The sequence below is a fragment of the Typopeltis vanoorti genome, chromosome 3 (genome assembly GCF_054136105.1).
Source record: "Typopeltis vanoorti isolate ZY-2024b chromosome 3, IOZ_Tvanoo_1.0, whole genome shotgun sequence".
Classification (NCBI taxonomy): domain Eukaryota; kingdom Metazoa; phylum Arthropoda; class Arachnida; order Uropygi; family Thelyphonidae; genus Typopeltis; species Typopeltis vanoorti.
Window position 1 is genome coordinate 106635243 of NC_143551.1, and position 17580 is coordinate 106652822.

The following is a 17580-nucleotide window of genomic DNA, read 5'->3' on the forward strand; positions in this document are numbered from 1 at the left end:
GATGATGCAAAGTTGGGTAGAGCAATAGTGAGTGAAAAGGGTGTCAAAATTTTGCAAGATGATTTGGATAGTTTGGAGGACTGGACTAAGAAGAATGGATGTCAATTTAACATGGCAAAATGTAAGGTTATGCATTTTGGGGTGAAAAGATTAGCAGCAGTATACCACATTGGTGGAACCGTACTCCAGGTGATTGACGAGGCCAGGGATTTGGGAGTGTTGGCAGATAGGGAGTTGAAGTTTAGGGGGGCACATCGCAAAAGTGGCTAAATCAGCTCATCAAAATCACTTGGTTGTTGAAAAATACTTTAGCAAGCAGAGACAAACAGGTTATTGTTCCTCTGTATCAAGCCTTGATAAGATCCCCATCTAGACTACTGTGCCCAGATATGGGCGCCAGGGTTTCTTCTTGAAGGGGAGGAGGTGGAGAGGATCCAGTGACGAGTGACCAAGATGATAACAGGTCTATGGAATGAACCTTATGAGAACAGCTTGAAGATTTGTGGGTTGCAGAAATTGGTTGATAGGCAGAAAAGGGGTGTATGATTGAGACATTCAAATTACTGAAGGGTTCCTACAAGATTAATTCGGAAGATATTTTTGAGAATAGGACTGGTGGTGGGAGGACTAGGGGCCATATATGGAAGCTGGGCAAGAATGTGGTTAGCAAGGGTTTTAGAGCTAGGTTTTTTACTTGGAGAGTGGTGAATGAGTGGAATAAGCTGCCAGAGTCTGTTGTGGGTGCCATGACTGTGAATGAGTTCAAGGCGAGGTATGATAGATACTGTGTGAATGTCGAATAGTTGTTCTTGACATGATGTTAGGGCCTCCCGCGATGAGTCTGTCAACTCCTTGGAGTTTCCCGTAATAATAATAATAATATTCCAATCTTCTCCTCCGACACATTCTAGTTATTATGTTATTCAATATTACTGCTCTTCTGCACAGCTCGTTACTATCATACCTAGGCAACATGCACACTATCTTTCCTCTCTGCGTCTTCTTTTGTACTACCTCAAGCAAGAATCTCATATCTCTCACTGCCCAGTTTACATTGCGTCATTTGTGCCCACCATCACAATCATCTCATCCACCCTTTCACCCCCTCTTAATTGCCATAGCCAGGCTTTCTATCATTTCTCCAGGCAAACACTCCTCACGCATCCTATGTTGCACACCACGGATCATTGAGTCACCATACATTACACCTCTTACCATTCCCCTCTCTCCTACTGCTTCCATTCTTTCCTCTTCTAATCATTCCCATAACTCTCTCATTCCCTCGCTTCCACTTATCCTCTTCTCTCCTCTTCTATCATTCCCATACCTCTCTTATTCCCTCTCTTCTACTTATCCTATTCTCTTCTCTTCTATCATTCACATAACTCTCTCTCATACCCTCTCTTCAACTGTTTCTATACTCTCCTCTTCTATCATTCCCAAGCCTCTCTCTCTCTCTCTCTCATTCCCTCTCTTCTACTGCTTCTATACTCTCCTCTTATATCATTCCCAAACCTCTCTCTCTCATTCCCTCTCTCCTACTGCTTCTGTTCTCTCCTCTTCTATCATTCCCAAACCTCTCTCTCTCATTCCCTCTCTCCTACTGCTTCTGTTCTCTCCTCTTCTATCATTCCCAAAACTTTCTCTCACTCCTACTCTGATTCATCTTGCATACATCTCTTCCATTCTCCTAATCTCATCTTTCATACTTCTCATCTCGTTCACAAGACATACATACTCAGAAGGTTAAATAAGGTAGGTGTGAAATGGAGAATGAAGAGGTTAAACATGCACTCCAGAAGAAGGAAATATTATACAGGCAGCATGAAATGAGAGTTCATAATCGGTTTTATGAAGATTATGAGCAAGACAGGATGATACCTTACTTGTAAGGATAGCAAGAGTGCAATATGAGGAGCAATTTGGCAGCCTGGTTAGTCAGGTTATGAGATTGTCTACTCTCAAACCAATAGGCTGTGGGTTCAGATCCCTCCATGAGTGTGGGTAGTTGTGGTTGTCTTTAGATTGGAAGATAAATTTCATTGTTCACTGTCAAGTTATCTACCTGCTTATTGAATGCTTGAAGTGACTTGAAAATATTCCATGCTTATTCTGTAAAGCAGGGTTTCTATATTAAGTAAAAAAAATAATTATTTATTTATCTTTTTTACACTCATGAGCCAAAACATTCTTACCACTTACCTAATAGTGTGTTGGCCTTCTTTAGCTGATGTACCCACTTCCATCCCCTCTTGGCATTGATCCCACTAGAGCATGGAAGGTTGTTCTGGAGGTCAGCTACCCAGTGTGGCACTAGCATCAAATGACAGATGCTGCATTCCATATGATCTCACAAGTGTTCAAAAGGCTTCAAATCAGGACAGTTAAGCAGCCAGGAGAAACACATGAAATGCTAGAATATGCTCTTTGAGCCATGCTTGCATAATGTGAGCCTTGTGATACGGGATATCATCTTGTTTAGATGATATCCCATTTAGATCCATTGGTCCTCGTCTCCATATAAGGCATTACCTGTTTCGAAACAATCCCACAGTAAGAGTTAGTGGTTCAGGTATGTTCAGTTGGATGGGACAGCCTAGTGATGTTCATAGGAACAATACCTATACCAGGATACTACCACCATCAGCCTGTTTCTAGCTAACCATGCAGTCTTCTTGGCCGGATCAAAAGGTTGAATTCTGGATGATTGGAGTAGAACTCATAGTATCCATGAATAAAAAGGGAAATAAAACCAAAAGTTTTATTATTATTATTATTATTACCCTAAGACACCCCATGGAGTCAAAGACTCATCTAAGAGGTCCTTTGTCATAACACAGCTCATCATGCCATGCCTTAAACACATTCAAATTCTCTACAGACACCATACTCTCAGGCAAGGCTTTTCAATCATTCACAATACTGCATGCAAAAAACCTGCTTCTCACTCCCCTGTTCATACCCTCCTTATACAGTTTCCAGAGATGACCCCTGTTCATACCCTCCTTATACAGCTTCCAGAGATGACCCCTGGTTCTCCCCTGATCTCCCAACATTTTCTTTAAAACCTCGCCAACATTGATCCTGTAACAATCTCTTACCAACTTGTACATCTCTATCATGTCACCCCTCTTCCTCCTATCCACTAGACTCTGTAAATTGCATCTTCTCAACCTTTCCTCATTCAACATTCCAGAGATCAGAAACTACCTTAGTCACCTCTGGCCCCTTTACAACATCTCTTCGTCCTTTTGAAATCCAGGTGACCAAATCTGTGTACAGCAGTCTATGTGTGGCCTAATCAGAGTTTGATACAATGGAACAAGAATTTCCTTACTTCTATAAGTCAGTGTCCTTCACATCATTCTCAGAATTCTTTGTGTTGTCCTCACAATTTTGACAATGTGTCCTCTAAATTTTAGATCCTTCTCCACCATCACCCCCAAGATCTGTTTCCTTCACCACCAAGCATAAATTCTACATCCCCTCTTTGTTTCCCAGATTTCAGAACCAACATTGAACTGGTATCCCCACTCCTGTGTCCATTCACCCAATATATTCAAGTCTTCTTGTAAGGCCACAACATCTGCTCTACACCTCATGGTTCATCCCAACTTTGCATCATCTCAAACAACTGAATATCCCCATTCAAAACTTCCCCAATATCATTAACATATAGTTTAAAAAGCAGTGGCCCTAATATTATTATTTTAACCACATCAACTGACACACAGATAAGCCTATAATTTGATGCATGAGTTCTTTTGAACTTGATGTAGTGCAAGACATCAAACAAATATGTCAAGGCAGATGCCAATTCTTTGGCACATTCCATCAAAATACATGGTCATATATTATCGAGTTCTACAGCCTTATTAACATCTAGTTTGCTCAATTCCCCAAGGCACACCACCAGTAACTTTCCTTTTCAAGGATATTGCCCCCCCATACAAAACTTGCTGATGCTATCAGATAGCCAACCTCCAATTCAATGCACTAGTCTAATATCCAACCACATCTGCTCTAGTTTGACTATCAACTTATCATGCAGTAATCTATCAAAAGCCTTTGCAAAATCTAAGTATACTACTCTGTATCCATCTCCCACATCCACATCCCACACCCTTATTGGATTAACAACAATAATACTATTGTTGTCAACCCAATTCTGGATCTTCGTTCTCACCAGCTTCTCCAACACTTTAACCACAACAACTGACACACAGATCGGCTTATAATTTGATGCTTGAGTTCTTTTACCTCACTTACAAAGCAGCACAATCTTACCTTCCTTCCACTCCTTTGGAACTTGATGCAGTGCAAGACTCATATTAAACAAATATGTCAAGACAGTTGCCAATTCCTTGGCACATTCCTTCAAAATACATGGTAATATATTATCAAGTTCCACAGCCTTATTAACATAAAGTTTGCTCAATTCCCCATATGACCCTTGCTCACTTACAGTCAGTCTCTTCTCCTCATCATCAATTACTCTTAAACGCTCCATAATGTCACATTCACAAGAATGAAAGACCTTTATGAACTGCTCATTAAATATCTCAACTATATCTTCTGCAGCAGTTGTTCTTATGCCATCCATTTTCTCCGATCACTGTCATCCTTCCATAATCATTCTTTTATTTTTGCTGGCTACACATTGAAAGAATTCCTGGGATTCTTTTTGGTTCATTTGCTATCCTTACGAACTAAGTCACTCTTCTTGCCTGTTCTTTGTATTCCTCATGGAATTGATTATTACCACTCCTCATATGCTGCCTCCATAATGCCTTTTTCTTCTATATCACATGCATAGTCTCTTCATTCATCCATTTCACACCTTCCCATTTTTTACAGAATTATAAAATTTACAGGAATTTCTCTACTAAGGTTCTGAGTAAAATTTATGCAAGCATTCTTGAATAGGGCTTAAGAAAAATTGTGGAAGAGAAACTTGGAGAATAAAAAGTTGGGTTTAGACAAAATAGGGGTTGGTTGTGAAGATCCGAATTTCATTTTATGATAATTGGTTACAAATTGTAGGAATAAAAGAAGATATTTAAGTTTTATGGATCTGGAAAAACATATGACAAGGTGTTAAAGAAAAACGCTGTTCAGAATGCTACAGTTATATGGGATAAATGGAACATTATACTAAGATATATAGTCTATATTTAAGTTGTAAATCAGTCATTAGAATTGAAGAAAATATAAGAAGGTGTGAGACAAGGATATACTCTATCTTCACTGTTATTCATTATCTGTATGATAATATTATAAAAGAAAGTCATTAAATCTGATATCATAATCAGAGGAATGAAACTTCACTGATTGTTTTATGTAAATGATATTACTCCTAAACAAATCCAATGCATGTCTCCAGGATTCTCTAAATTGAGTAATAGCTGTAACAAATTTGTCATGAAATTTTATAATTAAAAGATCAAAACTATGAAAATAGACAAGAACATGGAAAACTTCAACTGCATTCTCAATGGGGCCTATAGAACAAGTAAAATATTTCAGCTATTTAGGCACAGTTTTTAGTGAAGATGGTAAATTAAATATGGAAATAGACAACAGAATCAGCAAAGCTAGTATGGTGGGAGTCAGTTGAATAATTGCTATGAAATAAGAAAGAAATTAGTTACAACTGAAGTAGTTTACAGTGTTCAAATCAATTTTAATTTATGGATCTGAATTGGTTTTGAAGTAAGACATCTCACCAAAGACTGGAGACCATGCATATGAGAGTTCTGAGAAAAATTAGAGGAATGAACATATGACATCAATGGTAGAATCATATTAAAAAGGAAGATTTTTAATATGATGATTAAAACTGGGAGGAACTTAATGTTGATAGCAGCAAGAATATGGGAGCAGAGCTCATCAAAAGTGGTAATGTCACTTAAACAGAATGGAGGAGGAAAAGTTAATATTTGATACCAAGAAAAAAAAACTCATAGCAAGACCAAGATCTAGGTGAACTGATGCAGTGAGGAGTGTCCTAGAAGACATAAATATAAGATCTAACAATATTGGAGTGCTGACAAGTGATAGAGTAATTTTGAGGAAACTTGTTGACAGGTACTCAGTAATGATGTAAACTTAATTGTGTAGTGTTGTTATAGTATCCTGTACACCTCATGAGGATAGATATCAAGAAATTGATTATGAAATTTTGCAAAGGCCTTTGATAAACTGCCACATGATAAATTTGTAATTAAATTGAGACCCATGGAGTAATATAATAGATTAGTGAATTAGACACAGAATTGACTGTTTAACAATTATCAGAAAGTTGTGTGTAAGGACACCATCATTGTTGGTGTTCCTTAGTGATCTGTTTTAAGATCACCATTGCTTAACTTATGTTAATGATATTTAGCAGAAGTTCAGATGTTGATATGATATTATTTATATGGTTGTGGACCTACAGGAGGATTTGAATAGACTATTTGTATGGCCACATTAGTGAGTGATTGCAAAGTTTAGAAATTTATATGGCAGGGATATGACAAGCACCAGATAGGTGCCTGTCTGTCAGCCAACCCCCCCCCCCTCCTCTCCATTCATGTCACACTATCTTCATATCCATTCCCTTTTGCTCCACTTCATGTAATGGATTTCTATACAGTATTTTGCCAAATGCCTTTATAAAGAACAGCAATATAATGATGTAGACATTAAAAAAGAAGAAGAGCAAGAAGATGAAGATAGTATGCGATGATAGATTTGAATTGAGGAGGAGGGCATTGGTAGCAATTCAGGAAAACTTAAGTGATTAGGGTAGATGCAGGTAAGTATATGAAGGCATCCATGATGCAAGTGAGTGTGAGAATGACCAACAAGTGTGGATTCTAGTCTCTCAAGCAAAAATATTGAATAGAGTAGTCAATTCAGGAAGTGAAGGTAGTTGGAGGACTTCACCAAATTAGTGAAACTTTGCTAACAACAGATGATGCAATTTCAGGGATAGAATATGAAGGATTTAGTATTTTCACAGAGGATAGAGAAGACCAGATGGTTGGGGTGGGGGGAACTGCTGATGATAGCAGTTGAATTGCAGTCCAAAAAGAATAAGAGATAGGCACGAGGGTGACTTCATTTGAAGCAGTTTGATGTGATATCAAGGCGAATGAGACGAAATATATGGTTGGTTGCTGCTATAGGCCAGAAGATACTAGGGATGATCTGGAAGACATGCATCAGCAAATTAGTACAATGAGTGCAGGTCGAGTGAATATTATGGGGAATTCAACTATGGAGATATAGATTGGAAGGAAGAAAGATCACATGGCAGGAAGGAAATGGAATCTATAGCCCTACTGAAAGATAACTACTTGAGGCAACATGTGTTGGATGGTCTCAGAGTGTGAGAATATTGGACCTCGTCACAGGATTAGAACTATCCATAACCATAAGCAAGGCCACATTGCTTCCAATAGGAAAAAGTGACCATGTAGTCTTCACTTGGGTAATTGCAAAACATGAGGAATATTCTGTTAAGAAGGGGTATATGTGAACTACAAGTCAGGTGATTATGACAAGCTTCAGAAGAAACTGTGCTGTGGCATAAAGCCCTGCAAAGGAAGGAGGCTAGTAATGCTAGTTAGAGGCATCTAGAGGAAGCAATGTTAAATTGTATACTACCTAAGATAAAAAGGGTAAATCAGGTAGGAGTTATATGGATGAGTAGTATCATTAAGCATGAGCTGCAAAACAAGGAAAAAGTGCGTATATACAGAAAAAGGTGACAGTGAGCTCATGAACAGTACAAGTGTCAGGCAAGAAAGGTGACCAGCATGGTAAGAAGGCAAAATCAGATTACAAGAAGAAACTAGCCAAGCAAGCCAAAGGTAATCCCAAAGAGTTCTTTCGTTATGTGACATGTAAGAGGAAGAATAATCTTAATGACTACAGTCATCCCTCGACTTACGTCCGGATTCCGTTCCACCCAGCAGGACATAAGTCGAATCGGATGTAAGTCGATACGTTAACTCAACAGAGTTATAGGGGTTAGAGACTTAACCGTAATAATTATACTATCATTTTCATTTTTAAACCTTATTATAAAATGGTAATGTGTGTTACTGCAACTATACAGAAAAAGGTGAATAATATAGAAAAAACAGGAGAATAATCACCCAAATCTTCCTCCACATTCACATCTTCATTGCCTTACCTGTGCGAACAATTAGTCTGTGGCTCTTTTGGTGTAATCTTTTTTTTTTCTTTTTTTTTTTTTTGATGAAAATGTCCAGTGTGCTTTACTTATTCCTCTTCTTCTTTTCATCATAAATTTGTTCATAGCAAGCGAACGCATCATGTAGTTTCGTTTCTATTATTAAGTAGCGTTCAACATTGGGGTCCATGTCTTCAGCCATTTTGAGAACATTGCTAACTACAGAGAACATTTCTGCAAGACCCTTCACTGTAAATTGTTTAACTACCTCTTCTTGTTTCTCTTTTCCCTCTTCCTTTTCTCATTTTTCCTCTTGTGCAACAGTTGTTCCTCCAGTTCGACCAATTCTTCGTTGGTCATCTCTTCAGGGGAACTTTCTATGAGTCGAATTATGTCGTCATCATTCGCTTCAAGATTCAGATTGTTTGTTAGGCCCACTATTACAAACTTCCAAAATCATGCACAAATCTTTTTAATGTATTTTTCCATATGCCACTCATACATTTAGAGGTCATTTCGTCCCATGCCACAGCAATATTTTTAATAGCATGATAAATATTGAATGTTTTCCAGAACTGCATGAGAGTCTGGTCATTTCCATCAGTAGCAGAAATGGCTTGTGAAAAAGCCTCTGTAGATAATGAGCCTTAAACGCTGCACAAACTCCCTGATCCATCGGTTGGATCAGTGAAGTAGTATTTGGAGGGAAAAACGTGACCTTGAACTTGGTAAAGATCACCGCTATAAGAAGTATAAGACGGATGACCTGGGGCATTATCTACAATTTATAAAATTTTAAATTCTACACTTTAATCAGCAGTTGATTAAGGCATCCTGAAACAATTTTTGAGTCATCCACGACTTCTTATTGCTCCAATAATGAACTGGGAGTGTATGCTTCCTAATGTTTTTGAAGATTTGTGATTTCTTATTGTGCTATATCACAAATGTTTCAGTTTATATCCAGCCACATTACCTTTAACAGAATCGTAATTCAGGCATTAAGAGCTTTGAAACTAGGCATAGATTTTAGATTTTGTGGATGAATTGTCTGCTCGGGCATATTTTTCTGAAACAAGGAGATCTCATCCATATTAATTGTTTGCAGTGGCAAATAATTTTCCTCCATAATAAGTTTATCCAAATTTTTCACAAACTCCTTGGCAGCCTTCTCAGCACTTGCAGATTTCCATACATTTTCACATTATGCAGTGCAAAACACCGCTTGAATCTCGTGACCCAACCGGAAGAAGCCTTGAATTTGTAGTCGTTGGTCCTGCTTTCTTCTTCAACATGTTGAAGAGACTTAGTGCCTTAGCAGTTATGGTCACAGTGCTAAGGGGGTATGCACTTTTGGTTCAGGTCCTCTATCCATGATGCAAGTAGCTTTTCCATATCACTGATAGGACCTTGTCATTGCTGCGTCACTATTGCCGATTTAATGGAAGCAGATCTTTTCACAGCCTCTATGATTTTATCCTTATTTTTCAAAATAAGCGTCACTGTAGAATGAGACCATCTGAAGTCGTGTGATCACATTGATGGGCTTACCAGCTTCATGTTGCTTTATAACTTGCAACTTCGTTTCAAGATCAATTGTTTGCCTGTTTTTGTGATTCTTCACTAGGTTTTTTGATTGTGCATGTAGGGGCCATGTTGCACAAAACATCGCGAAATATTTAACGATAAATACACAAATAACCCATTTTTCAAACATAAAATCAACACAGGAAATGTTGAAGACACATGCCGACTGCCGAGGGAGGTTGCTGATGAAAGTGTTTTTGCCACTGTGCATGCTTTACCTTACACTTGCTTGCATCTTGTTCGAAAGTATAGCTGAAAATGTTATTTATTCCCTTATGGGATCATGGACGTAAGTTGAGGGATGACTGTATTTCCTTACCTAAGATTTGGGAAAGTCTAATTGTTATTAATTATAAACATTAATTATTTTCTTTTTATGTATCAACCTTATATCTACTATACTGCTGTACTCTAAGCACACTGGTCATATCTTTTGAAATCCATTGTTTTATTCGACCTTTTTGAAATGTCTCTTCACTGAAGATGATCTGTAAATTTCAAATTGAAATGCAGTATTTGATTTTATAGATTATTAATGAACTTCTTGTGTCTGTATGTTCAAAGATCTTTTTAATCATGTTATTTCAAAAAAAAAAAAAAAGAAAGAAAAGAAAAGAAAATTCTTATGTAAAAGTAGCATTGCTTGTGGTATGCTGGTTATATAGCACATTAAGAAATCTGCTTTATGTATTCCTGTATAGTACCCCCCTCCCACCTATTCCTGGTGAAACTGTAATAAAAAAGTCTCCTCTTGAGTGCAATAGCAATCGCTCTTCCTCATCCGGTTCCAGTATCTATGGTCATTTTGTGCCTGAAGGATCAGATGATGAAGATATTTACACACATCCCCAAGAAGAGTTTCGAATTAACAATGAAAAAATTATCTTTTCTCATTCCTCTTCTACAAGAGGTTCACCAACGCTGATTTCCCAACCACCTCCGATTCCTACAAGGCCACGTTCTGTTGCACTGGGACCTACTTCAGATGCAAAGGTAATTTTCTCACATTTTCAAATTGTGTTACAAGTTTATATATTAAATGAACACAAACCGGCCACTGAATTAGAAACTTTTAGTTTACTTATATGCATGTGATTGTCAATACTGATCCTCTTCACTTCCCTGCACATAGTTCAGTGAGATATGGGTTGAGAACAGCCTTCATTTAATGCATCGGTCAATTGCTGCACATAGGAAGTTCTGTTTGCAGGTACAGTCCTTCTCAGATTACAGTGATCTCTTTATTGAGAGACTGTCTTAGGACCACAGTTATAAGATAAGCCTCTTAAGATAAGCATTGTGAGTTATTCTTCCACTGATTAAACACCCAGAATATCTCACCCTTTGAGAAACCAGTCAGCTCTGCTGTTTTCAAAACTGTGGTTCCAGCCAGCCAGTCAAGCACCACCAATAAGCCCTTTATCAAACTCTGAAAGATCCTTTGTTTTTTCCCATTACGATCAATATTATTGTCGATTACTGACCACCAGTATTCTTAATGGTTGCCTAAATCAGTGTTTTCCAAACTTATGGATGTAAAGGCTGCCTTGGAAATATTAAAATATTTCACGGCCCCCATTGGAAAAAAAAAATCGTAACACAGACATATATTATTATAATATTTATTGTATTTATATTCAGTACAAAACGTATACAGCGAACAAAAATCAAATGAAATATTACATTTGTATCATCTTACATACGCATTTGACATGGCGCACTTAGTCTTAAAACATTTTAAATTTGTTTTCATTATTTCATGCCCCCCCTGCAAAGCTAAAGGCCCCCAAGGGGACAACGGCCCACAGTTGGGAAGTACTGGCCTAAAGCATGTCGTGATGCATGTGACCAAATATTTTGTGTATATGCTGCGTAAGTGACATTTATATACATTTGCATAAAGATTTCTAATTCAGTGGCTGGTATGTGTGTATATAACTTTATTATATTAATCATCATCATCATCATCAAATTCCTGATTTATACCCTCAAGGGGTGTACAGGATATGATAGTACTACATGAAAAATTTACATCATTAATAACTTCCTATCTACAATTTTCCGCCAAATTAGTCTGTTACTTGTCAAGACTCAATATTATCAGATATTATATTTCTATCATCTAAGGCACTTTGTATCGTATCAATCCACCTATTTCTTGGTCTTCCTCTAAGTCGTTTTCCTGCCAACCTGGCAGAGAACACTTGTTTTGCTAATCTTTCCTCGTCCCATTCTGTTTAAGTGACCATACCACCTGAGATTAGCTCAGCTAACGTATTCCTGGATGCTGGCAATGTCAAGTTCTTTCCTAATATCCTCATTTTTAATATGATATTGCCATTGATGCATTCTGTTCACACCTCTAATCTTTCTCAGGACTCTCATGTCTGTGGTCCCTAGTCTTTGGTCAAGTGTTTTACTTCTCACCCAACTCTCAGATAAATAAGTTAAAACTGGTTTGAACATTGTCTTGCATACAGCTAATTTAGTGTTATAACTAATTTCTCTCTTATTCCATATGAATTTATTCAATTGACTTCCTACCATACCAGCTTTGTTGATTCTGTTGTCTATTTCCATATTTAATTTACCATCTTTACTAAAAATCGTGCCTAAGTAGTTGAAATGTTTTACTTGTTCCACAGTTTCTCTATTCACAATGCAGTTGATATTTTCAATTATTCTACCTATTTTCACTGTCTGTGTCTTTTTATTGCTGACCTTCATACCATACCTATTACAGCAATTATTTAATTTAGTCAGGGAATCTTGCAAACTTGTAGTGGATTTATTTAGAAGTATAACATCGTCCACATAAAGCAAAGAGGTGACATTAACATCTCCAAATTTGATATCATGTTTAATACCACTTTCCTTCATAATGTGATCCACATAGATAATGAATAACAGGGGGGATAATGTACATCCTTGTCTCACACCAGATTTAACATTAAATCATCTTCATTCAGTTCTAAATAAAGACTAAGAATTGCTCGATATAATGCCCCATTTACACCATATAACAGTAATGTATTGAATAGCTTCTCTCTTGGCACCTTATCATATGCCTTTTCCAGATAGACAAAACTTAAATACAGATCTTTGTTATATTCCCATGCTTTTTCAACTATTTGTCGTAAAGTGAAGATCTGATCCTGACAGCCTCTATTTGGCCTGAATCCAGCTTGTTTTTCACCAAACTTTTCTTCCACAATTCTTCTCAACCATTTCTCAAGTATATTTGCATAGACCTTGCCAGGAACACTCAGTAGGGAAATACCTCTGTAATTCTCACATTCAGTTTTATTTCCCTTTATATATATGGGTACTATGAGAGCTCTACCCCAATCATCAGGAATTTGTCCCTCTGTCCAAGCTTTCTGAACTATACAGTGCAGCCACTGTAAGACTTTTATGCCACCATACTTCAGCATTTCCAGCCGAATATCATCCTCCTGCTGCCTTTCTGCATTTCAAGACTTTGATGGCTTTTTCTACTTCAAGTATGGATATGTATTCCTGCCTGTATGCCGGTTGAGTGTTTTTTAACACTCTGCTACTTTTTTCTCCAGTGTTCATGCCACCTTTATCATCTCTAATTTCTTTTACAGCACTCTTTCCTCCATTTTTAAGCTTCTTCAATAACCTCCAGAATATCTTGCGACCTTCTTGATATTTATTTTCTATGTTCTTGCCAAAGTCCTTCCATGACTTTTGTTTAGCTAGTTTTACACAGTGTTTCGTTTTCTTACATTTGCTTCTATATTCTCTAAGAGCACAAGCTGACTTATTTTCCAGGAACATTTGATATGCTTTCTTTTCCTTCACTGCCTCTTTAACTTCCTGTTTCCACCATGGAGTTCTGATTTTTCCATCCTTGCAGACAACCTCACCACATGCCTCTCTGGCTGAATCAATCAGGGTTTTCTTTAAGGCTTGCCACTGAATCTCCAAGGTTTGGTTCCTGTTCTCAAACTCTTTCATTTTTTCTTCAATAATCTTTGTGTATTTTAGTCTACAGTTCACATCTGAGATCTGCTCAACTTTTATTCACTTTAAAACTTTCTTACATGTTATTCTTTTCAATATGAAATTCAATTTTATCCTGCTCAAGACTAAAAAGTGATCACCTCCAATTTCAAATCCTCTGTACACTCTGGTGTCCTGCACCAGTGGAAAAACATCACTATCAACAATAACATGGTCAACGAGACTTGCCTCTTCTCTCCATGTGAATTTGTGCACATTTTTATGTTGGAACATGGTTTTAGTAATAACCAGTCCATGTCCTGAGCAGAAATCCAACAGGTATTTGCCATTATTATTAGCTTTGCTCTTTTCTCCAAATTTTCCCTAAACATTTTTGTAAGTCTGACAATTACTTCCTACTCTGCTATTTAGATTTCCAACAAGGACCAACTTTTCCTTTTTCATTGTGTCAGTTGCTTTTTCTAAACATCAAAATATTCCTCCTTTTCTAAATTAGTAGAACCTTCTGTGGGACCATAGGCACAAATAAGTCTCATTGTCCAATTCCATTCTGATATTTGCCCACATCACTCTACTTGAGACTGACTGCCAATCATGAAGATTAGTCTCGTATTTTGTGTTGAATACTATGGCTACTCCTTCTTTTCCATTATTGTCATTGCCTGAATATAACATCTTGTATTTATTGCTCAGGCAGATCTAACCAGTTTTTGTCTTTTTTGTTTCAGTCACCCCTATTATGTCGATTTGATACTTATCTAATTCCTCAGCAGGCTCCATTTCTTTGCCCATTCAGGCTTCTTATGTTGATAGTACCAATCTTTAACTCTGGTGATGTTGAGTTTGGGGTGTGCTTTCAGATTTGTTCCAGTAGCTGACTTTTCACTGTTCGCCCTGGTTCCCTGGCCAAAAGAACGTGAGGCTTGTTTAACCAGGTGACACTTCAGCCGGCATGAAATTTTGTCATGTGGTACCATCATTTGTATATTGGTTTAAGCCAATAAGAATACAATTTGGTCGGCTAAATCCCAAATTGCCAGCCCATCCTCGTTCATTCAGTATCCAAGTAGATACCCAACAGGGTGCACCACGAGAAGGTGAGGATTGGACATTTGGTCAGAAGCCCTGGTCGGTTCTCCACATTCCTTTAAAGGCGATGTGGAGGTCTCCTCTCAGTTATACAGCTTTGACCCTTAACATATATTTATTAAAATGTACTGACAAAAGAAAATGAATTTCATGTATTACTTAACAAATCAGAATAAAGCCATAACTTTTTTGCGGTCTTATTATAATCATTTGAAAAGCTTAATTTTGATGTTTAAAGTAATCTCATATTAATAATGAAGATATCTGATATATACTGCTATACTCTCTGTCTTTCCATAGGTATAAAAAAAATTAAAAAGTTTGCTGATATTTTTCATTGTTTCTAAAGTCTGTTACCTGTCAAAATATCATATAAAATTTAAAAGAAAGTTAAGTATAAGATAAGAACAAAAAACTATTCAGAAGCATTGTCTTTAGAAAAACCAAACTGCCCAGCATTGCTGTGGTGTAGAAAAATTCTGTTTTTTAATCATCATCATCAAATGCATGCATGTACATGCTGCACTCCTCAAAGAATGTACAGGGTATGATAATATGATAGGATGTTGTTATAGACCAAGGAATATAGAGAATACTGACTGTGAAATATTTAGGCAAATTGGGTGGGCATGTAAAAAGGTGATCCTAATAGGGAGACTTTAATTACAAGAATATAGAATGGAAAGAGTGGTATATGGGAACAAGGAGAGTGAGTTTGTTGAGTTTCTGAGAAATATCTTAAGCAGAGTGTGACTGCTTAAGATATTTCTGGTGTAAATGATGCTGTTCATTATATAGAAGGAAGACAAGTATTAAGAGAATTGGAAGTGAAAGCCCTCTGTCCAGGCCTTCTGAACTATGCAGTGCAGCCACTGTAAGACTTTTATACCTCCATACTTGAGCAGTTCTGGTCGAATATCATCTACTCCCACTGCCTTTCCACATTTCAGGCTGTGGGAATGGATGACATATAGCCATGTATACTTAAGGAATGTGCACAACAGTTTGCTATTCCCTTGACCTGGTTAATTAATGAGTCTTGTAGTGGGTAAGTTCCTAAGTGGAAAGAAGGCAAAATAGTACTGCTCCTCAAGCATGGTTTTAGGACAGAAGTTTCCAATTATATATCAGTCTGTATAATTGTATTTGTAGTCAAAGTGTTGGTTGGTTAGGAATGTAACACAAGATTGGGTTAATGGATAGTATTCTTTATGATAGTCAGTGGATTTGTATAGAGTAGGTCTTATTTTAGCAATTGACTTGCATTTTATGACAAGGTGATGAGTGTATTAGATAAGGGAGAATCATATACAATGATATTCTTGAACATTGCAAAAGCGTTTGGCAGACTACCATTGTGATAAGTTGATGTACAAGCTGCAAACAATGGGAATAGATAGTATATTGTTAGATGGATCAGAGATTGCTCTCTGAACAATACCAGCAAGAAGGTTACCAGTGGCATGCCCTAGGATTCTGTTCTTGAGGCCTCTTGTTTGTAAATGATATATCATGTGAACTGAATGGAGACCTTCAGGTGTTTGCTGATGATGCAAAGTTGAGGAGAATTATAAGTAGAACCAGTGATATTCATTCCCTTCAGGAAGATTTGAATAGACTTTTGACTTGGACAAAGGAGTGGAGTTGCAGATTTAATATTAATAAGAGCAAGCTATACATTTTGGAGTGCAGAAATATTAGGCTGTGTACTATATTGGGATAATAGTTTTAGGATTAGATTCAAGATTTGAGAGTGATAGTTGACAGCAGACTGAAGTTTAGAGGGCATATGTGCAAGTGTTGCAAAGACTGCACATCTTAATACCACTATGATATGAAGTACTCTAACATGTAGAAATATGGAGTGGTTGTGCCACTGTATAAAGTACTGGTCAGACCTCACTTGGACTATTGTGTTCAGATTTGGTCACCTGGTTTTCAATGTGTCGTAAAAACATTGGAGAGGATCTAGAGAAGAGTGACTATGACAATATCAGGACTCTATAATGTTGGCTATTGAGAGAGAGAGAGAGGTTGAAGAAATGTGGATTGCAGAGTTTGGTGGATAGGAAGAAAAGAGATGATATAATAGAGATGTTTAGGTTAGAGGGGATTTTATCATATTAATCTAGAGGGGATTATAAACAGAGTAGAAGACGAGAGAGGAAGAACCAGAGGCAATCCCATGAAGTTGTATAAGAGTGCAGTGAAGAGAGTTGTGAGGAGTAGATTTTTTTACATGGAGAATTGTCAGTAAATGGAACGAATTATTGGAATATGTTGTTAATGCAGGGAGTGTTAAGCATTTTAAGATTCAGTATGATTTGTCAGTTGAATAAACCTCCCACGATGAGTCTACTGTCTCCATGGAGGGCGTAATATTAATAATACTGCATCATTATGATTGTGTTATTATTACTAGTTTTCCATCAGATATTTTCCTTCCAAATTAATCTATTATCTGTCAGTACATCAGTATGGTCATACCTTTCATATTAGTATTCTAGGGTACGAATAACTGTATCACTCAATCTAGATGTTGGCCTTTTGTGGTTTATTCCTTTGCCATCCTGGCAGAAAACACCTGTTTTGCTAAGCATTCCTCCCACATTCTGTTTAAGAGAACCATACCATCTGAGGTTAGCTCTGCTCACACATTCTTGAATGCCTAGTTCTTTGCATTAGTAAGATATTAATTTTCATTTTTAATGTAATTCTTGGCATTTATA

General features: G+C 37.2%; 1 protein-coding gene across 2 annotated transcripts in view; it reads left to right on the top strand.

Moving 5' to 3' along the window:
* Positions 1–17580, top strand: part of spg (dedicator of cytokinesis spg) — an 869351-nt gene that overhangs the window by 775657 nt on the left and 76114 nt on the right. For both annotated transcript variants that reach the window (XM_090390789.1, XM_090390790.1), the window contains one exon: positions 10474–10765. In XM_090390789.1, coding sequence (XP_090246915.1) covers positions 10474–10765 — 292 coding nt within the window. The remainder of the gene's footprint in view (positions 1–10473; positions 10766–17580) is intronic.